The sequence below is a fragment of the Hipposideros armiger genome, unplaced genomic scaffold (genome assembly GCF_001890085.2).
Source record: "Hipposideros armiger isolate ML-2016 unplaced genomic scaffold, ASM189008v1 scaffold_673, whole genome shotgun sequence".
In the NCBI taxonomy this organism is placed as follows: Eukaryota; Metazoa; Chordata; class Mammalia; order Chiroptera; family Hipposideridae; genus Hipposideros; species Hipposideros armiger.
In genome coordinates, this window is record NW_017732023.1 from 702,886 (window position 1) to 729,794 (window position 26,909).

General features: G+C 35.2%; 1 protein-coding gene across 1 annotated transcript in view; it reads right to left on the minus strand.

The window, feature by feature from the left end:
* The window catches only part of LOC109372880 (thrombospondin type-1 domain-containing protein 7B), a 382,043-nt gene that overhangs the window by 214,497 nt on the left and 140,637 nt on the right, over positions 1–26,909 (minus strand). The window contains exons 6-7 of the mRNA XM_019626386.1: positions 23,505–23,699; positions 17,255–17,518 (exon numbers count right to left, since the gene is read on the minus strand). Of these exons, the coding sequence (XP_019481931.1) occupies positions 17,255–17,518; positions 23,505–23,699 (459 nt within the window). The remainder of the gene's footprint in view (positions 1–17,254; positions 17,519–23,504; positions 23,700–26,909) is intronic.

Here is a 26,909-nt window from a genome sequence, read left to right on the forward strand (position 1 = left end):
CATAACAAATTGCCACTAACTTGATGACTTCAAACACCACACATTTTTTCTTTAATTCTGGAGGCCAGAAGTCTGAAATTAAGGTGTTGATAGGGCCGTGAGCCCTCCGAAGTCTATAGGAGACAATCCTTCCTTGCCCTTCCAGTTTCTGGTGGCTCCTGATGTTCCCTGGCTTGTGGCAGCATACCTCCAATTTCTGTCTTATTTTCACATGTGTCTCTGTATCTCAAATCTCCCTATCCTTTCTCTTATAAAGACACCTGTCATTGGATTTAGAACCCCTCCTAAATCCAGGATGATCTCATTCATCTTAAGTTACTTAACTTCACTATATCTACAAAGACTCTATTTGCAAATAAGCTCACATTCACAGGTACTGGGGGTTAGGACTTAAATACATCTTTTTTTGGGGGGGTGTGTATAATTCAACCCACTAAAGAGAAAAGAAGACTAGGATAAGGAAGACAATATAACATATAGATGAGAATCTGCCCTTTGATATCAAGCTGACCTAGGCCTATATCTCACTTTAACAAGAGCTGCCTAATCCTCTAAGCCTCAATTTTATCATCTATAACAAAGATTGGCAAAGTGTAGCTTGAAGGTCAAATGCAGCCTCTGCCTGTTTCTGGAAATACTGTTTTGTTAGAACACAGCCACATCCATTTGTTTAAGCATTGTCTATGGTGGCTTTTACGTTGCAAGAACAGATGTGACTAGTTGTGATAGAGACAGTGTGACCCACCAAGTTGAAAACATTTACTATCTGGACCTTTATAGAAAACATTTGTGAACTCTAATTTATAAAATGGGAATAATAATAGTTCCCACTGCGTAAGATTTTTATGAGAATCAGATGAGAGCACTTAGCAGTGTTGATTACAAAGAAAGCAGTAAGTAAGGTGTTTCTATTAGAGAGGCACGGTGTCATGGTGGATAATAGCATGTACTTAGAAAGGAGAAAGACCTAAGTTCAAAGTCAACCAGGACACTTATTGCTAGTGCTATTAATTTGTGCATGTTATTGAACATCTTCAAGCCTCAATATTTTTGTCTGCAAAATGGAGGTAATTATTACACTTACTTCAAAGAATTTCTCTGTAGATTTGAGAGGGTCTAAAACAAGGGTCGGCAAACTTTTGCGACGGAAGAGCCACCAGGGATCAGCAAACTGCGGCTCACGAGCCACATGCGGCTCCTTGGGTATGTACATGTGGCTCTGAAGTAAAATTGAAAATGAAAATAAAACTATCATAGTTTCATTTATAATATTACTTTAAATTTTCCTTATTTGTAAAAATATATTTATGGCTCTCAAATAATTTTTAAATTGTTGTGAGGGGCAGGATTGGCTCTTCCAGGGGTCGGCAAACTTTTGAGACAGAACATACCCAAAGAGCCGCATGTGGCCCTGCTGCAGTTTGCCGACCCCTGGTCTAGAACAATGAGTTAGCCATTGCTACTATTATTCTCAGAAAAAAATGTATAACATCATCTTCAGTGTATGAGGTGGGAATGGGAGGTAGAAAGACAGTCCCAGGTTGAGAACTCCCATAGAAGAGGAGATCCAACACTGAGTCTTCTCAAGAATAATACTTTATGTTCAACACCCAAATGTGTGTGGCATGCAGGGATGGGTGGAACGCTCCTGTGAGCTTTTGTCTATTTGTATTTGTTGATCAAACATAGAGCAGGTAGTGATTAGTTTTTGTTATATGGCAGTTAAGAGTTCCATGCTAATTAAAGCAGGCATATTTAAAATAATGAACAAATGGAGCTTGAAGGCCACTGGAGATGGGAATGAAGTCAAAAGAGCTTTAAAAACACACATTACTCATTATATCCCTTCACCCCGTATTCCCAAACAATCAATCATGTCCCTCTTTCCGTGTTCCCTAACTTGCTCCTATTTTAAAATCTGAGCTCTTTGAAATGACTTACAGGGACTTGCACATCTCTTTATTGCCTGAAGTGTACCTGAAACTGAAACTCGGTAACTTCACAATGCTTCACATGTGGTAACAATTTTACAAAGTGAAGATATAACCAGGAAGCACTGAAGAACTTCCTTTGTTTTACTTCATGCTCTGCATAATCCTCTTAGCTTTATAGGGACCTATTTACAATTGTCATTGGCTTAGGAAGTTGAGGCTATAGTTGTGCATATTTGAAATACAGCTTTGGTTCAGGAAAGTGATGAGTTATTCCATCTGGAGTTAAAATGTGCTGCATTCTTCCTTCCCGTTTCCCAAAAGATAATTCAGATACAGAATTGTATACTTGAAACCTGTGTAACTGTACTAAGCATTGTCATCCCGATAAACTTTAATTTAAAATAATCATAATCATCATCATCATAATAATGACAACTGTATACAAGTGGATTTGGAAATAATATACAACAAAACCTCTGTACTGAGTTTGTTTTTTGGTCATGTATCCTGTTCTCCAGTAACCCTGCCAAATGCAAACATCAAAAATAGTTAAATCAGCTAGTTTTTGCCTATAAAAAAGAGATGAGATGAGATAAAATCTTCAAATCTTATCATTCAAGAGAATTGAGATAGTGCCAAGTAAGCTACTTTAGGATGTGATTTTTTATTTTGCAGCTGTTGGAAATGATCAGGTGAAACCATCCATACCTAGATTATTCAAAATTCAGGGACACAATGTGCAGACCCCAAAGCCAAAAATTTGGCTCTGGCTTTAATTCCACATATGATACTCAATATCTGAGGGCTTGTCAACAGTACAATTCTATGTGTAGAGATACTGAAAATGAAAAGGAAAAAGAGGAAGGTGTTGAAAGATGAAAACATTCTCACCATATAAAGGCTACCAAATATTAATATATTTGTACATTTCTCCTTTTTTGGTTAATGTCTTTGTTTTTAATGTTTGTTTGTTTTAATAAATTATATAGTCTTACCAGCAACCTAGTGATCACATTGCATCACAAGATGCCATTATGGGACTATTTACAACATCCTTAATTGATCGGCCAAGGCTAGAATAAAGCCTAGATAGTTTATCGCTATTGGAAAAGAAATATAAAATACTGAATATGTGCAAAAGATGGAATATTATGCAGTGCTGCCCAAAGAATAAACTACTCTACATATAGAAAAGCAGAGGCAGGTAATATATTAAGGGACATATTTTGGAACAAAATTACATGGACAATAAAATAAATTTTGACATTCCTAGCTGGCAAAGCTCATGCAAGTGCCTTAACCTCTCTGTTTCTTACCTATGACATGGGAATAAAAATAATATCTACTGACAGTGTCAATAACAGAATAAAATGAGTTACTAGGGGGAGAGAGCACTTAGAGAAAGGAATAACAGATTGTAAATGCTCAATACATGTTAGCTATCATTATTTATCAGGAAAAACGTTAAAAATAGAATTACCTTATAATCCAGCAATCTCACCACAGGGTATATAACCAAAGGAAATAAAGTTAGTATCTTAAAGGCATAGCTACACTCCCACAGCAGCATTATTTACAATAGCCAAGATATGGCAACAACTTAAATGTCTAACAATTGATTACTAGATAAAGAAACTATGATACTCGATAAAGAAATTATGATACCACACACACACACACACACACACACACACAGAAAAAAAAATATTACTCAGCCTTAAGAAGTAAATCTTGTCATTTGCAACAATATGGATGAACACGAAGGATAGTATGCTAAGTGAAATGAGCCAGACACAGAAAGACAAATACTGCATGATCTCCCTTATACATGTGACCTAAAATAGTTAAATAGTTGAGCTCTTAGCACAGAATAGAATGATGGTTCGAGGAGAGGAAATGGGGAGATGTTGGTACAAAGGTACAGGTTTCAGTTGTACACCATGAATAAGTTCTGGACATCCACTGCACAGTATGATGACTATAGTTAATAATACTATATTATATATTTAAAATTGCTAACAAGGTAGATCTTAATTGTTCTTAACACACACACACACACACACACACGATAACTATGTGAGGTGACAGATATGTTAACTAGCTTGATTATGGTGATCACTTTACAATCTATATCAAAACATCAAGTTGTATACCTTAAATATATACAACTTTATTTGTCAATTGTACTCTAATAAAAGTTAAAAAACAAGATAAATATATGATAAATGTAAATTAAACCACAAGCAAAATAATGACATGTTTATTTATGTTTATACTTCAGGAATATATATACTTTCAGATAAACAGATGCAGAGAAGACTGGAACATTATAAATTAAATATGAGCAAAGTTAATAGGATTTGGAGATACAGAGTGAAAGGGGAAATTATGAAACTGAATTAAAAATAAAAGAATGATGTGCATAGACTGAGGATGAGAGCATGCAGCAACTCAATCAGGAATTTTAAATGTCAGACACGGAGAAAGCTAAAGAAACAGGGGAGGAAGTGGAAGTCTGAGCTGTCAAACAAGACAAAGGAAACTAAAAGACAGAGTCACAGGAACAACAGAATCAGTGTGTGTGTGTGGGGGGGGAGGGTGAGTGGGGGGGCAGTAAATAGAGGGCAAAGCCAAACCCATGGTGCATTTCCTCCTGAGATGAAGGGGGTTCTCTTTGATTCCTTATCTCTTCATGTACCCAGCAATGGGCTCCCATATCTGAGGTTACTTTAGTTTGCTCTCGTTCTTTAAAATTAAAAATAGCCTAATAATACATCAGTTTGGTCACTCCACAGAGAAAATTACCAAAGGATATACATGACAAAGCACTTTTGTTCAACTTGGGACATAAAACATAGGGAGACAGAAAACTATTTTAAGACCTTTTAGATAACTGTTGTTATTTTTCTCCTGCTCAGAGCAGCAATGAGAAAAAGGGTGTATTTAAGATTCATGGCGTGGTGAACCATCTTTCAAACCCTTTGTGTCACACCCAGAATTTGAAAATTTGAAATATTTTAACTTTTTCTGCTGTGATACAATATCAAAACGGGGTTATGTGGGCCCTGGCATTGTATTCTTATTAAACAAATGTTATAAAATAACATAAGAAAAGCCCCAGGCAGAGTGCCTAATACATAGCATATACTCAAAAAGCTAGTATCTTGTCCCTCACCTTCTCCAAGCATGGTTCCAATACCCAAGAAAACCTGCTGAAACTTATCAAATGAATTGATTGCTACTGACATTGATGATATAAGTGGGGAGGAATGTAACGAGAAATCTGGAAAGTGGCTCCTAGGACTTAATAGTCTCAGATATGAGGATATAGGTGGTATTATTATTATTATTATTATTATTATTATTATTATTATTCCCTAGAAGAAGGAAATAGAAAGTAAAGTATTTGCAGTATAGATAGTAATGAAGAATACAATTCAGTTTTTTTAGTTTATGAAATATAATGGATCTTTAGCAAACATTTAAGTTCTAATAGGAGAAACAACAACAACAACAAAAATGTGTTTTGCAGAAGACATGAACTATAGAGGCTTAAGCCAAACTTGAAGGAGAGGAAGGACAAACGGATAGGAAAAAAATCTAAAACTGAGAACAAGACTAGAATCAAGCTTAGAGGAGGCCCAAGTCATTGTAAGGAGAAAGTAATAGACTAGAAATTGAAGAGTATTAATTGTAACCTCTGCTATCTGTAGACTAACATACAGAACATGGGCAATAAATACAGAAAAGCAAAGACCCAAGTCAAATCAGTGTAGGAAATGTATTCTGCAGTCATATCCCCACATTGTCGTGCCTGCCTACCGAACAGCATCACTATCTCAAAAGAGCCAGCTGTTCAAGGACTCATCCTCCTTGGGTGTGTGTAATTGGGTCTGGGTTTCAAGTCACTGAGACATGACCTTAGCTCAGGGGGGCTGGGCCTAGCCAGAGGGGACAGAACTATAGGAGGTTATCACGAAGCTATGGCAAGTCCCAATTCAGACAACAACAACAAAAAAAATCCATGAGCATACTATTAATATTAAAAAGCTTGTGAATATTTTCATAAAGAAGTGGGCAAATGGGTGTCAAAATGGGTTTACTGAGTGAGATCAATTCCAGAGAAAGTGATATAATTTCTTTTTTATGGATTTACTCGACTGGTAGAGAAGAAAGAGGAGGATGCTGTAGGTGGAAATAATCTGACAAATACTCTTCCTCATACTCTCAAACAATTATAGGAGCTAGATGAATTTTTGTAGTTACCCAAAGTTGATTAAGGGATCAGTGCCATCCTGAGAGATGACTCCCTGTAGGTGAATGCTGAGGAGTAGGGGATACTTGGTCCTTTTTGTTCAAGATTTTGATTAACAGCTTAAAGACACAGATGGCATGCTTATCAAAGTTTGGTATGATGTAAAGCTCAGAGTTATAGCTAATGTGTTGGATGTCCATCAAGATTTAGAGTGCTTAGAAAGCTAGAATAATGAGCTACAATTCATTATTATATGAAAGATAATACAGGGAAAAGCACAGTTCTGCAGTATGATACCCAAAAGGCAACTGAATATCTATACTCGTACTCAGAATGGGAGATGCAAAGCTTCATAGTGGTTGCTAAAAAAGACTTCAGGATTTGTTTTGTTTTGTTTTCTTGGGTTTTGTTTTTTTGTTTTGTTTGTACTATGAAAATGCATGTAGTCACTATATAAATTAAATTATGCATTTTGTTTATTTTAATGTAAATTTTATCTACCAAGAAGTATTTGAGATGGTTTACAAAACACAGCCAAACCTGCTCAGAAATTCTAGTAAAATGGTCCAAAGAAAATGGAAGAATACAATATAAGGGATACTGTACTATTATTTATTCAAGAGACATTATTTAAACATCTACTCTGGCTGAAAGTGTGTTCCTTCCCTATTATCACCTACTCAACCTGCACTTTTTAGATCCCTATTAATGGACTATTCTGATTTCCCAATTTAAATGATCCCCACCCCCTTGTTATTCCTTGTTATTCCCCTTGTTATACCTTGATTCTTTTTGTCATAGTAATTAAGACAATTTATATATTATATAGTCTGTGTATATAATTTCTTAATCTCTCTCTCAACTACTACACAGCAAGCACCAAGCCCTATGAAGGCAAGGAGCATATGTGTTTTCTCTGACACTATATACTCAAGGTATGTCATAGTGTTTGACACATAGGTGTTTAATAAGTATGCTCTGAATTAATGAATAAATGAGCTAAAACTTGGAGACTAATAACTTGGAAGGGGAGAGAAAGACATATAAAGAGATAGAGTCTAATAACTATTGTATATACCTGAAACTAATAATATTATATGTTAGCTATATTTTAATAAAAACATTGTTAAAAAAGAGATAACGTCTAATATAAATAATGTTCTATATGAAAGTATAACTATATTTCTGTGAGAATATACAACCCATCTAATGGAGGAGTTGGGAAAAATGTTCATTGAAGAAACTGACCTGCTTTAGGGCTCAAAAGATGAGTAGCAGCTCATCTGAAAAGAAAAAAGACACCAGACTGAGAGAAAAGGAAAGGAGGCAAAGTAATGGAGTCAGGCAAGGACAGCAGGTACACCGAGAACAGCGGGAAGACATTCAGTATGGTTGCGGCATATGGTACGGTTGAAAGTGACATTGGGACATCACGTTCTCTTTACATCATGTATGTGCTTATTGCCAAATGGAAACATATGGGGAAAAAAATAAGGAAGGGACTGGAAATTACATATGAGTCAGAGTACAAAACACTCTGGATATTTAGCCTGGAAAATAAAATATTTATAAATTTGTAAATGTAGGGGTGTTACATATATTTTCAGGTTTTTGAAATGCTCCTATGCAGACCATATTTTAGATTTGTTTCTAATTTGTAAAACCACACACACACACACACACACACACACACACACACACACAAATGGAAGCACTTCAAAATGGAGCTGGAGCTGCCATGCCAGAGGAGCTACCTAGCACATCTTATACCTCAGGCTTTCAGAATGTTAAAACAGGGCTAAATAATCTTTTGACTGGGTCTAAAGTAACCTAGTTTCCCAAAGAACTGCTTACAAATATAACAAGAAAGGAGATATTATGACTACCAGACTGATGGCTTCCAGACCGAAAATTAAAAACTTTGTTCAGAATTAGCGTCACTATGTTAGCTTATCTGCGCCAATAAAAATGTCTTCCTTCTATGGATGTAATGGTTTCCCTTCCCTTTTTCATAATACCCTTTGCCTTTGTCTCCTAATTGAAACACTATTTGTGCTTCTGCCTCAATCATCAGTGCTTCCCGAATAGCCATTTTTATATTATATTATATTATTATTATTATCCTGTAATCTCAAATAAATTCTTGTTGCCTCTCACTTTGGCCTTTTATTTTTTAGGTTAACAAATTAAATAAAGTTAATTTGGAACCAATGGATGGAGGAAGCTACATTTAGACTTAAAAATAACGATCTTTACAATTATTACAAGCTGACTTTTAGTAATAAGCTTCTAGTTAGCAAGGAGGTATAAAGCACAAGGTGGGTGTCTCTTTTACCACCACCATCCGAAATAAAAATACTTCTTAGAGTTCTGAGTCATCTCTTCTAATTGTCAACATCATTCATACCATCTACCTTGCCATATATAAGTTATTCCAAAATCTACATCCCTAATCTCTAATGATTTAGAAGTTTCTTTCTCCTGATCTCAAATATTTTCAATTTTTTTTTTAGATCTCTAATAATTGTTCTGTTCAGTCCTCAAACTACCCAAAGCTGAAGCCTCCATTTTCCATTCTCAATCTTGTACCTTACCCTTGTTAGTATCACTATTCATCACCGACCCAGCTTTCAGTTATTCCTGACACCACCCAGTTTCTACACCACTAATTAGTGTTATCCCTGCAGACTCTCAGATTCCTCACTCCCCAACCCCGTGCACTCTGCCTTTTTTCCCCCTCTCACAGGCGCCACTGCAATACTCTGCTGGTTGGCTTCTCTAACTTTACTTTTTCTTTTATCTAATACAACCTCAACCTGGAGTCAGAATTATCTTTTTAAAATAAACATGGCATCTTATTAGAACAGCCTTGGTTAACAACCCTACTTCCTAAAGCAGCAATGTCCTGACAGTTTGGGATTTGAAGAATCAGGAGGAGAGATAAAGGGAGAGTTAGGACAGGGGTTCCTGCCTTTCACCTACCCTCAGGCAGCTTTATCTATGGGCAGCTCTTGGGAAATACGCCCTTCTTATGAGTTTGTTCTAGATAAATATTATTAGGTAAATGTGTCAACAGAGAAAAAAAGTTGAGAAGTGCTGTCCTAAAGCTGAACTATGGAGGTGTGGCTCATTGCCTCTAAACATCTGTAGACATTTTCAGAGAAGAGTGAATTTCAAATTTTAACATTTAAAAGTGTGTATCTTTTTCAGTTTTATATAGCTTATGCCCTGTAAGCATAAGGAAGTTATGTTCAGCTTTATGTTGATACATAGTTAAGTAATTTTATCATAAAAATAATTTTAGTTAACACTGGAGTTCTGTTAGATATGAATCCCTTAGAAAAACAAGTTGAAACCATACTTGAGCTTTAAAAAAAGTGCCTTAAATAAAAGTCTTTTTAGCAAATGAGTCCCTGTACAAGTTAACTCCAATTGACATTTCTAACCTTGCCTTCTATCACCTACATATAACCCGGTCATACAGTGCTAGTTACCTTACCAAATAACAATATTCCCTTTCTCTCTTCAACAGCCAGATCAAACATCCCCTCTCTTCTCAGACACTGTTGGTGAAGCCACCCCAGATTTAGTTCATCATTGTCTTCCCAGAATATATGCACAAACAAACAAGCAAACAATAATGATTCCATATATTGTTGTTCAAGGAAATAACTAAAAGTAATTTCCACCTTCTTCATTTTAGCCAATGAATTTGCCTAACAGTTTTCTGGATAATGATACCAATCATTCACATAAACCTCCGCTGTGTGGACACCATAAGCACAAATAAAATAACACTATGGGAATGCTTCTAACACGTGAGAGAAGTTTTCTTTTATTTTTCATTTGCACATCTTTAAAAAGTTTAGCTCAAAAATATAACAAGCTTACCATATTGTGATAGACTAAATGATGGCCCCAAAGATATTCAGGTTTTAATCTTTGTAACCTGTGAATATTACGGTACCTCAAAAGAGACTTTGCAGTTGCGATTAAGCTAAGGATATTGAAACGGGAAGACTGTCCTGAATGATCAGCACAGGCTGAGTAACCACAAGTGTCCTTGTAAGAGGGAGGCAGAGGAAGATTTCACACAGGTAAAATGACACAGGAGAAGGCCATGAAAAGCTGAAGTGAGGCACTGGCTTTGAAGACACAGGAAGAGGCTATGAGCCAAGGAGCACAGCTCTAGAAACCGGAAAAGCCTGGAAAAAGGTTCGCCCCAAGACACATTGAAGGGAGCATGGCCCTGATTACATCTTGATTTTGACCCAGTGTAACTGACTTTGGAATTCTGACCTTTAGAACTGTGATAGAATAAAATGTGTTTTAAGCCACCAAGTTTGTGGTTTCTATGGGAGCCATTGAAAACTAATAGATATGCAGACATTAAAATTCTTTATACATAGCATGGATCTATATTCTGCATTTTGTTATAAATGATTGAGTACATATGATGAGCTAACACTCTGCTAGGTGTTTGTCGTAATAGAATAATGAAGTAGACAGCCCCTCCCTGAGAAGCACACCCCTCCTCTGTGGCAGAATGCACTAGCAATAAAGTAGGTAAATAAAATGTGAGAAGCACTAGGACTGGGGACCTGTATCGCGATAAGGGACAGAAAGAAGATATGCTTAGCTACTACTGGGTTCTGAGGGTTGGGGGAGGGCCTGATTGGCAAGACTGCCTACAATTTCCCAGAGGTGACATTTCTAATATATGTCCAGAAAGGTTATTAGGAGTCAACTACAGAATTAGGTCACCAGGAGAAAATATCAAAGGCATAAAATAAAGTATACGTGAACAAAAGGCAAAAGCCCATAAGAATGAAGGGCATGTATTGAGATAGGCAAAATCCCAGGACGGCTAAAGCTCAACATGTTAAGGGAGAAGGATGAGGCTTCAAGAGCTAAAAGGCAAAATCATGAAGGGCTTGGAGCCCATGCTAGGAGGTCTGGACAATTGGTTTACATTGAGAGTTTAAAACCTGTATGAGCAAGAAGCATATTTGCCTTTTGGAAAGATTCCTCTCATTGAAATAAGAGAAAAGGATGACGGGAGGAAGGACTGAGTGAAGAGAGTGAATAAACAACCACTGCAATGAATCTCAGGAAAAGGTGAGAGAAGTCTAAAGTAAAAGAGAGCAACTGAGATGGAGAAACATGGATAGAAGAAATATCTCTAAAGTCGTAATCAATTTGTATAGCAATGCTCACGTTAAAACAAAAAAGCAAAAGGAACAAAATCTCAGCATGAAAAACCGAAACATATTCTTCATCTTGTCAAACTTACATTTTCTTGCCCCAAAGTAGGCACTGTCAATTCCTCAAGTGTTGATTTGAAGACCTTTGCAATGTCTCAAGAAACAAAGGTGCAGAGGATTTAGGAAACAGGTCATTTGGCAAAACTGCAGATGACTAAATTTTTCCTATTTGTTTCTGTAGTAGACGGTGGGTTATAATTATTCAGTCCCTTCTGTGTGATGGACTTATGAGGACAGCTCACAACAGGTTCAAAAGCTCTGTCCTGTCTTTGAGACCCACAAGTCTTTGCTAGGACACTTTATAAAATGTTCTTAACCACCTCAGTTAATAAAGAAGTAACTTTCAGTCCCTGAGCATGCTCTCTCAGCTTGGCCAACATAAACTTGTCCACAGGTAGTGGTAACAGAAATCTTTCACTAATTTAAAATTCAAATCATACACAGAAAAAACTTTCTAAACATATTAAGATTAAATGCACATATTTTCCACTGACTGCAAATATGTTAAATGATAGTTCTTTATGTCACAAAGTGGTTATTTATTTATTTAGCTTTGTCTGCTATCTATATCTCCTTATATAGGATAGCCAATTAATAAAATGCTATAATAGAGTTAAGGTGCAAATGCTAAGTTATTTGTGAGTGAAATACTAATGAAGATAATTAATTGCCTACCAAAATCAATCATTTTATCTGGAATCAGATACAAAATAGATTGCATTTTCACTTTATAATTTGGTGAGTTAAAGGTAACTCACACAGTTGTCATGGAATCACTTGGAAATTGTTTTTCTGCATTTTCTATTCTTTCAAAAATATTGCTTGTCTACTTGTAGCAATGCAATTTCATTTCCTCCAATCCTAAACTGTATATCAAGGGCAAACTAGAAACAGGTATTCTGTAGTCTGTCTGACAATGTATTGTATTGTACTGCTGACTTGTCCATGGATCTGCATTCATTATACACAGCTATTCTACCCAAAAAGCTGTTTAAACACATACATCCTATCCAATGATTGCACTTAAAGTAGATCCAGACTCCTTTGCTTTGTCCCACAAGACTCTGTCTCCTTCTTCAATTGCATTTCACACTTTATCCTCACTCTCTACATTCAAACCACAGGGCTTCCTTTGTTTTTGCCAGAACTTCTTTACTGCCTTACATCCTCTGGACATGTTTGTCTCACTAACTAAAATTATTTTGCATGTATTTTTCACATGGGTGCCTGCCTTCTTCTCATTCATCAGATCTCAAATGTATGTCACTTCAGTGAGGACTTCCATGAAGTCTATCTAAATATTGTCTATTCAGCATCTTACATGCTAATCAAGATGTGAAAGTCCTTTTGTTTTGTTACTGTCCCTCACTAATCGATAAAATGCACAACTCTCTGATTTCTCCATAACTGTATATCCAAATAATAGAAGAGGATGAGGTGTTTTATTTAGAGAGCAGGTGTTCAACATATAGATTTTTATCAAATGAATGAATAAATAAACCATATGGAAGAGATATCAACATCATGGTGACATAAGACATCCCTACCTTCTCTTCACTTTTTATAACAACTAATTCAACATTCATTACCAAGCAAAAGTGCCTCTACACATTACACTCAGAAACCTGGAGGTTTCTAGCCCATCTGTGCATCTGAAAATAAACAAAGGGATCTCTGTGGAGGCTGCAAATGCATGAGAGTCAGCAAATTGGCCCATCTACACTCATTGCAATCATGAAAGAAAGAACCTAGAGAGTACAAAACTGGTCAGATACCAATGGGCAAGAGAATTTTTGAAAATCCAGCCTGCCTAAAGGGTGATTCCAGAATTCTACTGGAGTGAGATACAGAGGAGTTTAGAGGCAGAGGAGAGGGAAGAAGTTGCCAAGGTGCCCCCACCTTCCCAGTGTGACAAGGCAAGGGGGCTAGGCTTTTGGTGGTGGCAGTTACTACCTTTCCAGCAGAGGAGGTGGAGACCCAATCCTTCTCAAACTCTTCTAAAAAAAACTGAAGATAATGGAACACTTCCAAACTCATTTTACAATGCCAGCATTACCCTGATACCAAAGCCAGATGTGAACACTACAGGAAAAGAAAACTATAGGTCAATATTACTTGTAAATATAGACGCAAATATTCTCAACACAATATTAGCAAACTGAATTGGACACATTAAAAGGATTATACACCATGGCGAGTAGGACTCATCCCTGGGATATAAGGATAGTTCAACAAACACAAATCAAAACATGTAATATATCATGTTAATGCACATAGAATGAAAAATAAAAATCACACGATCATCACAATAAATGGAGAAAAAGCATTTGACAAAATACAACATCCTTTTATGATTAAAAACCCTCAATACATTGGGTATAGGAGGAACAAACTTCAACATAATAAAGGCCTTCTATGACAAACCCACAGCTGACATTATATTCAACATTAAAAATGAAGACTTTTACTCTAAGATCAGGAGCAAGACAAGGTTGCTTACTTACTCCACCACTCTTATTTAAGATGGAAAGCCTTAGCTAGAACTATTAGACAAGACAAAGAAATAAAAGACATCCAAATAGGAAAGAAGTAAAATTGTCACTATTTGCAGATATGATGTTATATATAGAAAGCTCCCAAAACGTCAAACAAAAAACTGTTGGAACTAATCAAAGATTTCAGTAAATTTCAGAATATAAAATCAATGTATAAAAATCAGTTGTGCTTTATACACTAATAATGGAACATCTAAAAAGAAATAAAGAAAACTATACCATTCACAACAGCATCAAAATCAATAAAAACACCTAGGGATAAATTTAACCAAGGAAGTGAAAACTCTGTACAATGAAAACTACAAGACTCTGTTGAAAGAAATTGAAGACAGAAACAAATGGAAAGACATCCCTATTCATGGATTGAAATGATTAATATTATTAAAATGTCCATATTACTCAAAGCCATTTAGAGATTCAATATAATCACTATCAAAATTCCAATGGCATTCTTCAGAAGTAGAAAAAGAATCCTAAAATTTGTATGGAACTACAAAGGACCCTGTATAGCCAAAACAACCCTAAGAAAGAACAAAGCTAAAGGTATCACACTTCCTGATTTCAAACTATTCTCAAAGTTATAGTAATTAAAACAGTATAGTACTATCATACAAGTAGACACATAGACCAATAGAACAGATTAGCAATCTCAGAATTGAACCCTCATATTTGGTCAACTAATATTCGACAAATAATATTCAACTAATATTGACTAATATAGGGAGCTAGGAACACCTGATGGAAAATGATAGTATCTTCAGTAAGTAGTGCTGGGAAGATGGGATAAACGCATGTAGAAAAATGAAACTGGACCCCTATCTTTCACCACTCACAAAATTCACTCAAAATGGATCAGAGACTTAAACCTAAGACTTGATACCACAAAACTAGAAGAAAATGTAAGGAAGAAGCTCCTTGACATTGGCCTTGGCAATGACTTTTTGGACATGACACTATAAGGACAAACAATAAAAGCAAAACTCAAAATAAAAAAAAAATGGTACTCTATCAAAATTAAAGCTTCTGCACAGAAAAAAAAAAAGCAACTAAGAAAATGAAAAGGCAACCTACATAATGGGAGAAATTTTTGCAAACCAAACAATAGATAAGGGTTTAATATCCGAAATATGTAAAGAATGTATACAACTCAATAACAGCAACAACAAAAGCAGTTAAATTAAACAATAAGCAGAGGAACTAAATAGACTTTTTCCAGAGAAAACATCTAACAGGTATACAAAAAAATGCTCAACGTCACTAATCAGGGAAATGCAAATCAAAACCACAATGAGATACTACTTAACACCTGTCAGAATGGCTGTCATCACGCACAGATCAAAAGTGTTGAGAACATGGAGAAAAGGGATCTCCTGTACACTGTTGGCGGGAATGTAAAGTGGTTCAGTCACTATAGAAAAAAATATAAAGGTTCCTCAAAAAATTTATAATAGAACTAAGATATGATCCAGCAATTCCACTTCTGAGTGTATATCCAAAGAAAATGAGAATAGGATATGGAAGAGGTACATGCAATCCCATGTTTATTCCAGCATTATTTGTAACAGTCAAGATACAGAAACAATATACGTGCCTATCAACAGATGAATGGATAAAGATATGGTATATCTACACAGTGGAATATTACTCAGCCATGAGAAAGACATCCTACCATTCGTGGAAACATGCATGTACCTTGAGGACATTATGCTAAGAGAAGTCAGAGAAAGACAAATGCGGTATTGTATTACTTATACATGGAATATAAAAAAGCCAAACTCATAAAAACATAGAATAAAATGAAGTTACTAGGGATGGTGAGTGTAGAGGGATAGGATAGAGGTTGTTTAAGGGTAAAACTGTGTAACGAGTAGTAAATAAGTCCTAGAGATTTAATGTACAGTATAGTAAATATAGCCAACAACAGTGTGTTATAATCAAACTTGCTGAAAGACTTGTACTTAATTATTCCAACCACTAAAAAGAAATGATAATTACATCATAAGATAGCGAAACTAATTATCACCATGTCAACATTACAATATATAAATGTATCAAATTAACATATAATACACCATGTGTGTATATATATATATATATATATATATATATATATATATACATACATACACACACACATATTATAGACATATACTGAAAAACAAAGATTAGAGTCAACCAGCTTTGGCTTTCATAAAATGGATCCATTATTGCATGTGATGTATTTAATGTTTGTGCAAGTCAAATCACTGTCAACAATGCTGTACACTAACCTGAGAAGCAGAGCAATGATGATACCAATTTTTAAAAATCATTAAACTTTAAATTGCATTCCTATAATGATACAGGTATATTTTAAATGAAGACAAGCTAATATATTGGCAATAAAGACAAACTATTATTTACTTGACTTGTATGTTAGAACTAAATTCAATTTCCCACACTTGGCATTATTGAAAAAACTTATTAGAAAACAAGACTGACAACAGAGACCAAAATCAATCAGTTTTCTCAGAGCTTGCCACTCAAACACAAATTCTCTCTTTCCATACCTTCTGTAAAATTCCTAACTTGTTAATGTTTTTAAGGTAGTAAAAAAACACCACCAATAAAGCAGAAAATTAATAAACTCCATTGTAATCATGAGTCTCAACCTTCTCTATCAATAATTATTGCAACTGTATTTAATCTTTATTATTTTCTCCATTCACCGATATCAAATTCTCCCAAGGTTAAAAACAAACAGTCTGCTACCTGACTAGTATCTCACAAAACTCTCCCAGATTGCCTAAGGTCTCTTTTTACAGTTTTATTCTATTAATCTGGATGTACTCATACATTGTATTGTACTTAATATTAACTTTTTCCTTGATATTTTGTCACCTCCCTTAGAAGACCTTCAAGGCCTGATGCCTTCTATATATATGACCAGAGCACCAATAAACACCACAAAATGTATTGGGCCTTGGCTTTCTCAGTAAAGTAGAGCAACTGCACTCACCGCCAGCAAACAGGTGCTCAAAGGTGAATACAGAATGAGGTGAGTCAAGGATCCAAAACACTCACATTCCAGATAATCAGTGAGACACAGATAGGTGCATTCATATGTCTATATTTTATGAGAGGCAGTGTGTTACTGACAAAGGACAACAATTATTAAATAACAAAGCTACTAATTCTAGACCTTGGCCAAACCTCCTGGGCTATATGTCAAAGTTCTCATCTGTTACTCCTCACCCATCTCCTTACCAGAGCTGCTGCAACGGGAGGGCTCAACAGGTCTTCCATTTTGATCAGAACAGGCTATTGCTCGAAATCGCACACCTTCTCCACATTCTTTGCTGTCTCCTTGTACCCGCAATCCTCGTTGAGGCTCCCTTCTGCCTTCAGGAAGAATGCAATCTGACCAATTTCCATAAGGTTGAGATATAAATACATCGCAAGGACATAGCTCCGTTTCCACTAAAGGGTACAGGTCAGCATCCTGGCATTTCTCCTTCTTCCTGCTTTTCCCTGTTCCAACAAGAGACATTGATATATTAATTTCACATTTGCTGTTTTATTAAAAGTCACATTATCATACTTAAAAACTCTTAGAATAGTGAATCTTAAATAAAAATGAAGTCTTTGTTTTCATTCCTTGGTGCATGGAATTAAGTCCTACAACAATGGAAGCAACTCCCAGGATAATTGTGAAATTTAGGTCAATTTGAAAAGAAAAAGAGTGTTTTCATGTTAAAGAGTGGCACAAAATATTCAGAAAATGTTTGCTACAGGGGCTAAACAGCGAGAAAACTCTTAATTTATTTATTATTTCTCCTACAATTTGTTGATAAACCAGGATTGCCTTATCACCATTTTCCCCTGATATTGATGGTTGCCAGGGAAACCAACAAAATAGTGTAAATATTAACTTCTTTCCTCTTTTGAAAGTGATTTTTTTAAAAAAAACAGAGTTTATTTATTCAAGGAGCAAAATACCCTCCCATACAATGGAGTGAGGTGGATTGCCACTTGGGGAATGGTAGACAAAGTAGAACTTATATTGGTTCTCACAATCGGGCAACTCACAAATACTGACAAAAACAATAGATTGAAATAAATGTTTAAATTGTAATGGATCATTTAATCTGAGAAAAAGCTATTGCTTCTACTTTGAGAGACCTTTTTAACTTAAGTATTGTAGAATATGACTTTACCTTACCGAATGACTTTGATGGACTTTTGAGCTGTGATTCTAACTGAATAATGACAATACAAAGTCATTTTTCACAGCTCAAGTTAAACATGAACTTGATAATCATGTTTAAGGGATCCTAAGTTAGCCTGTAACTTGATTCAATTTCATTGCCAACACATATCTTCTAGAGTCCTAAAATTTTTCCTAGATCTAGTAACTTTAATTTTGTTTCCTCTTTGGTAAGTTATTAACTAGTCTTGCTTGGTTATTAAAAAAAAAAAAAGTAGGCAGCTTTATTTGGTCTATTTCTACTCTTTATGGCTATTTTAGAAATATGTACTTGATACAAGCTGATGCCTGGATTACTTTCTCATTGTCAGATAGTTTCCCTTCCACACAACAATTCTACAGTTATCACCTGACAATTGGGTCTATGGCCTTCCCTGATATTTATGGTCACAATAAACAAGGATTTCTACAGGACCTGAAGTGATGTTGGAGGAGTTTCAGCCACACCACTGTCACCCTGGGAGGATGCATCCACTTGCTTCTACCATTAGGGTCACTTACTGAGAATATGTTTGAGAAGCCCAGTCTCTGTCATGCCTGTAAGAATTTACTGGTTGAAGATACATCAATGGTGATGACTAACTCATTCCTATCAGCATTTAACATGCCCAAGTCTCTGGTGCTTCCCAACCATTCATAAAGTACTATTGTCTCTATCTCTTCAATTTCCACTCTTGTCTCAACACATATAACCGTGGTGTCTGAGTCTACCTACTGCTTAAAAGTACCTAACTCTTTCCAAAGTCATAAAACAAAGCCCTGGAATTAAGGTTAATTTTTAAGCTCATCCCTGTTAACTCACAAGCTCCCTCCTGTTAACTTTTGACCTGTCTCATCACGTATGTTGCACCATTCTGCCCCTGGCATGTGTGGACAAAAAGGGGGTACTATAATAAATCATAAATTCCTAATTGGGCAGGTCATGGTGGGCAGTCACGGCCCAGGCCTATAACTTCTTTAGTGAAAGGATTTTAAGCAAACCCTGTCTATTGTCCTTGTACACCTGCCTAGGTTAATACACCTTTGAAATGCCACAAGTAATACCTCCTGGAAGGTATAACCACTCTTAAGGAAGCGCATAATCTTGTAATTCAATCCCTGCCTTGCTTTCTCCCACACTGGTGTAATCTTTATTAAATTATCTCCTTAATTTCAAATGCATTCAAAAAATTAAAAAAACTGTTATTCTCCAGAGCATTTGAGATTTTTCTCCTTGTTATATTGCCAGTTTGGGCTGAAATAAATTATTATAAAAATTCTCTACAGGTTTGGGTGTTTCTTACATCAACACATGCTACAAGCTAGTAATACTGAGGGTGGACAAAATGACATGTTACATGGAAAGTAAATAAAAAAAAAAAAAAAAAAAGGAAGTGACTGCATAGGTGACCTGATCATAAATTCCTAAATGGATAGGTTATGGTCGGTAGTCACACCCCAGGCATATAACTTCTTTATTAAAAGGCTTATCTTTGCCTTAAGCAAGCCCTGTTCATTGTTTATATGCATTTATTGGGTTGTGGGAAAAGTCATGATGTATTTTTCTGTTTTTTTGTTGCAAAAATGCAGTCATGACTTTTCCGACAACCCAATAGGTTGATGCTTCTTTGAAATGCCTCTTTTTAGACCTCTCCTTCAGAAAGGTGATGACCCTCTAGAGGACACATAAACTCCTCAACTATTCTGCAATCCGATCCCCATATTGTTCTCTCTCACCTTTACGCAATCTTAATTTCCCTCCTTAATTCCAAATGCATACAAGAAGCTGCAAACTCACTTCTTGGAAGCATTTTTCTCAGTCTGAGATCTTGCTTCCAGGCATATCCTATCCTCTGTTTGACTCAAATAAACTCATAAAAATTCTCTATAGATTTGTATGTTTCTTAAATTGATATGAGCATCTTTCAGTTCCTAAAAATTACTCATTTGGCTCTGGCCTTTGCATGGCATGCTCCAGACATTCTCACCAGTTCTACCCTCCCTTCATAGCCTAGTTAATGCCTACTGGTCCTTCAGGTACAAATGAATAGATTGCTCCCTCCAAAATGCCATCCTTGAACACGCTCTTCATCTCATGTCTGAAAGAGGTACTCTTCTGTACTTAAACAGTTTGCAGTGGACTGAATAATGGCTCTCCAAGGATGTTCACATCCTAACACCTGGAAACTGGAAACATGCTTCCTTAGATGGCAAATTAAAACTTTGTAGATGTGACTAAGATTATGGACTTTGAAAGTAGGAGATTATTCTGGATTATCTGGGTGGGTCTAACTTAATCACAGGGTCTTAAAATCAGAGAACCTTTCCTAACTGAGTAGAAAGTCAGAGGAAATATGACTATGGAAGAATGGTCAGAGATACAATGTTACTAGATTTCAAGATGGAGGAAGGGAGAATCATGAGCCAAGGAATGTGAGCAGCCTATATAAACTGGAAAAGGAAAGGAAACAGATTTTCCCTAGAGCCTCCACGAAGGAATTCAGTCCAGCCAACATCTTGTTTTCAGCCCTGTAAAATCCATCTCTGACTTCACTCCTACAGAGCTGTAAGATTACAAATCTGTGTTGTTCTAAGCACCAAATTTGTAGTAATTTGTTACAGCAACAATAAGAAACTAATATGGGAACCTTTATAAACAGCTATTGAGCAGTTACTACACTATGTTATAATTACGTGTAATAAAAATCTCTATCTCCCATTAGACTGTAAACCCTTAAGTTAGGATCATGTCTATCTAATTCTCTTGTAGTATTCCCGAAGCCTAGCACACATAAGTGGTAAACAAAAAGTGCTCATGGAACAATTTAAGATTTTTTTTAAAGGGAGAAAGAAGGAGGAAAGAGAAAGAGAGAGAAAGAGAGAGAGAGAATGCTCATTTACAAGGCAACCAGAAATTACCAGAACAAATATTCCGTACAAAAATACACTGTCTCTATATTTGTGTTACCCCTCTTAATTACATGCAATCACTGTTTGACGAATGATTTGAGCAAGTTAGTTAATGCAGAAATGGTTTTCATGATAAGAAACAAATTATCAGTGGTCCTTTCTTTGATTATCTTCCAGTCAAAATCAGCATTAACCTTTGGATTCAAACCAGCTAGTACTAATTTAAAAAACAAAAAAAAACACTACAATTCTAAAGACAGCTTTCCTCCTTAAATCAGAGGGAAACATGTGACTAATCCCACAAAAACACAGAACTACAAATGTTAAATATGTATGTATTAGTTATCTAGTTATATGTATATAAAACCCAGACAGTTTGTCTATGTGATGGATTATTCCAACATTTTAAAGAAACAACTGCTTTAATTGCCACTCTGTCTAAAACCTGTATTGGTCTAGTTTAAGTACAATACACAGAACACTCAGATATTAAATTAAAGCCTCTTTTTAAAAATAGAAAAAAGAAAAACACCCTAGATGGTCCACTATTCAATGAATGGCTTGTATTTGTGTATTCTTTGCCATGTGTGTCAGTGTTAAAGAGTGACATTGTTTTATGGTCTAAGTTTGTGCTTTTTATTGTCATCCATGTTAAGGATTTCTTTTTAAGTTTACTGCCAAATTACACGGAGAAGACAAACTACAAGCATTATACCACAGTGCTGTATCACAAAAATAAATCATCAGAAGTTGAAAATTTTAATTCACTACTTTTTTTTAACATATCACCTAGATATTAAGATGCACAAAAGATTAATTAGCCAGCTAAAATCAAAGCAGATAATTATTTTGAAAAAAAAAAATTCAAAATAATTTTTGGTGTGAAAAATTCTTAGGATAGAGTTTACAGGAAAATGTTCATCAGTTCTTCAATATTTACACAAAAAGTATATTTTAAATAAAATTAAAATTCATCAAAGTATTGACAATTTTTAACAAGCTATGCTGGTTATAAAATAAATAAATACCCTAGAATTCTCAATATTTTCCTTCCTCAGTTTGCAAGTAAAAAATATCTTTAGCAAACTTCAAGACAAAGAAAAACCAGCAACCAATTAAAACTTTTTTTTTCCCCTCTAAAAGAAAGTCTTGCACCTCTCAAAGATATATAGAAAATAACTGGATAATGACTTCTAAAACATTGTGTGAACATGCAAACCAAGTTTCGCTAAGTTGCTCATTGAACTTGAAATTATTCCTGTCACACACATTGTAATCCATTATATTGTTTCTCCATAGAAATTTGTTTTATCTGCGAAACATAAGCAATGTTGCATAAAATTATATATGTACAGATTTCTGTAGGAGAGCACAAAGTACAACATATTTTATTTGATATTTCTATTTGTGATTATAAGTTTCATCTACACTTGAATGAATGGGGTTCTGATTTGTATGCAGAAATCCTGTTAAAGCCTCTCATCCATTAAGTAAATCCATTAGAGTGAGTTAAATTTAAAACAATCTTACAAGCAGTGCATTCAAACAAAAAGGTCTTGAAAACAAGAGAATTAGTACTTAAACTGCCGATAAGAACAAGTGGTCATCTGTGCTGAGTTCTTCAATGTCAATACAGTTGTATTACCCCATGATTATTTTGGCAGTTTTCCTTTGTTTCTCCATTTCCTGAATTAAGTTTTCTGCTTATACAAATATACATAGAATTAAGAGAAGTTCTGGCATATTAATCTAGACAAGCAGTAAAATACACTACTCTATCAATTATTTGTATATTACAGGCAAAAATCGCTCCAGGACCTCATTTAAACTAGTTATTGATTTAATTTCCATTAAATTTCATGGATGTAAACAGAACCAATAATTATTAATATACCACAAAAGCAGAATATTTATGCAACTTGATTTTTGCCTTTCACTATTAAAATTTGTAAATGTCAAATTGCTCATAAAATAATAACAAACAACATCAATAAAGGTTAGATGTACCTTTGATGTTCTTTACAAACCAGTGACTGCTTTCACCCTTGCTGAGTTCTCGGCATGACAAATACCAGAAACTCAGCCATTAACTACTCTAGGGAAATTGGTGAATGTATTGCTGTTTAGGACTACAAAGGTTATAAAGCTGTACAGAGAAGAACTTTATAGCTACAGAACGCTTCACATCTTTCATTCATTTCACATATATTATTTGAGCACATAGTATGTGCGAAGCATAGGCACAGAGGGGTGTGGGGAGACCTGATATAACCTCCTCTCCTTCTACAGCTTATGTGGTCCTTGGAAAGTTCAGGAGTGCATCGCCTTGTCTGAAGCTAAAGAATGAAAAGCACACCTTACCTGTGATCTGCCGCCTTCTACTTCGGGTTGTTTCACAATTTGTGGAACAGGGCGTAAACTTGGACCAAGCAGTGAAGGTGCAGTCATCTCGACATGGGACAGTGCATTCTTGCACGAGGGGAGGCATGCTCTTTGTCTGCTTGAGGCATTCGGTCATCTCTGATGACTGGTTATCATCAGAGACACATGAAACAGCTAAAAAATGAACAAACAAAAACATGTGGCTATTTTGTTATTATTTTGATTAAGTTAGTCTGCTGCTGGTTCTTTGACAAAAGATCAGAATTCCTCAATGCTTGAAAATTTAGTTATCACTGTGATTATAAAAGGTGTTCAAGATAGCCACCCATATTTCTCTCTGGAAATTAAATGTTTATTGTTGCTGGTGGAGATATTTGAGGATTTAATTGGTTACATTATTAATCCAAACCCTACAATGATAGCAGTCAAAATAACTTTCAGAAATCTATCATATGTCCTGCTTGTGAGTATCTGATCTCTAGGGACAATATAAAACTAGAAAAAAGAATATGTAACAGTGAGTAACATAAGGACAAAACTATTAAAAAATCATCTGAACTCTTCCTAGATTTGATTGTTGGTTTGCTTGTTTAAATGGCACTTATAGAAATGATCCTATTTTCACTTCATAGTTATTATTTAAAGAAGAATTCCTGCTGTCTGTAACTAAATTTTTCTTCTCCTTATTAAAATTTCAGGATCAGTAAAAAATCCTTAATTTTTTTCAAGTACAGGCACAATCTATCCAGATAACTCTCATTAAAAATATCCTGCCAACTGCAGATAACTCTTCAAGATTTCTCTCATATACTTTTTCAACTAGAATGTCTCTAACCATACTGTAAAATAACTAATAATCTAGAAGTAAAACATTTTTAAAATTTTGCTTATTTTATTCTTTGGACCAATGACTTATTTTATTCCATTATGAATGAATGATATTTTGTGTCTCTTTTATTCACCGGATTACTTATGGAATCTTTGTGAATATATCTTTACGTTCTCTGAACAGCATTTCTCAATCTGGGCCTACTGACATTTTAGATTGGATAATTTTTTTTGTGGGTACACGAGTTTGTCTTGTGCATTGTAGGATATATAACAGCATCTCTGGCCTCTACCCATTAGTTGCTGGTAGCACAAACACCCGTCCAGTTGAGAAAATCAAAAATTACTCCAGGCATTGCCATACATTGCCCTCAGTTAAAACCACTCTTCTAAACTTATCCCTAACCATGGATGTCTATGAGAATACAGAAATGCTATGGCATGACTTCAGACCCACTCTATCAGCATCTATGGGGGAGAAATCAAGGAATATTTTTGTCTGTAACCATCTCAGGTGGTTCTGATCCAGCCTGCTCACTGACTAACCATATTTGGTCTGGTGCCTTCAGACATGTGTGTGTTAATGGATATTTGCTGAGCTCATTATTGTAAAGAAACCATAGTGTAGGATTATTTTTATCACAGCCCTTGAACATCTACTGAATTACAAGAAATAAAGAGAACACAGCTTAGGGTCAATGTTGTTAAAACTCTTTATATAAACTTTTCCAAAACAGAGTAAGTATACATAGGGGTTCTGTTCAGTTGCCCATTTTTCTTATATTCTGGATTATTTTCTTTATTCTAAGCACAACAAAGAACAAGTCAATCTGAATACCATAAATTGTTTTTTTTTTCTTTTAAAATTAGTGAAAGCCAAACCTATCTAGTGCTTAAGATGACACACAGTACTTCCCAGTCTGTAAATCTGCACTGTGGCAGATGGAGCTATTCATTCCTTTGGAATAGTTTTGTTTGTAGCCACACCCTAGTAACAAAATCCATTGCATATCAAGCCAACATCACCTGTATTTTCTTTACTGGGAATATAAGAGCCATTAACGATGAACACAGCAAGATACTTCCTTAAGTAGGGTACAAGCAAATGCTATTTGAATTACATTTGGATAACCAATTTGGAGTCAAATTAAGGGGCTTTTATTCAGCCAAGTTACTTTTTTTTCCAAAATGGCAACACACTGAAAAACATGAAGATTTTTAAATACTTTTAAAAAGCATTGCTATTTGAAATTTAAGCATCTATGTATCTATGAATGAGGATTTTTTCCCACTGATAATAAATTATTTTACTATATTCAAAAGAAATTATAGAAAACAAATAAGTCTAAAATTTAAGTGTTATGATAAACAATCAGTGACATTTTGAAGTTCTATAACAAAAACTAAAAGAGAATACACTGGATTTATGAATGTCTATAATAATGAACTATTTTGCATTAATAAAAGAAAGCATAAGAAATTAAGAAAAATAGCTATAGTATATGATGTAATGAACAGACCTTGTTGTCAAATGGCATGAAAGCAAATCTGAATCCAAGCATCTAGGAGTTACATGAACTGAGGTGCATTAATTAAATTCTTTATGCTTTAGTCTCACCTTTAAAATGAGTATAATAAGAGCATCTATAACAAAGAGTTGTAAGAATTCTTAACAGTGTCTTACGCACGATAAGGGGGCATAAATACTATCTATTATTATCCTTTATATTTGTTTTTAAATTCATTTTAAATCAATCAGGTTATACTTCTCATATCACATATCCATGTATGCACTCTCACTCTCCATGCCTATGTCTTCCTTGGCCAGTCTCAGAATTGGAAGGATAAAGGCAAGGAGAAAACTGTGGTTGAATCTTCACTTAATTCTGGCACTACATTTAAAATCACCATTAATCAACCAATACATCAGCTATGCCCTGAACACATTCACTATATTAACAGAGCTTCACAGAGTATATCACATCCATCACTAACTGATATAGTAGAGTAGTCACATGGGGACTCTAGAGGTCACTAAGGGTCACAGAATGCATTTAAAGTTGTAGCATGAAGTTTGGCTACACCCACATTAATCTGAAGACCACTGCTCTATGTTACTATTGATGATGAAGTAACCCAAGGGTGAACAGCAGCTAACACACTTACAGGCTGTGGAATACCAGTTTAGTCTAGGCATTAAGGTTCTCAGATTTCTTTAAGTTTAAGATTGATCTTTTTCAAATGTGAAAAGAATTTAAAAAACTAAATAAAAACAAACTCAGATACAGAATGGTGGTTACCAGTGGGAAAAGAGGGTGGGAGGAGCATCAAGTGGGTAAAGGAGGTCAAATACATGGTAATGTAAGGAAACTAAACTTCGGGTGGTGGGCACACAATATGGTACACAGATGTCAAATTATAATTATATACCTGAAAACTATATAAGGTTATTAACCAATGTTACCCAATAAATTTAATAAGAAATAATCATCAGACACAGAAATATGAATAAGTAAAATGAAACAATTTCCTTCTTGGGAATATTCTAGTATAAAA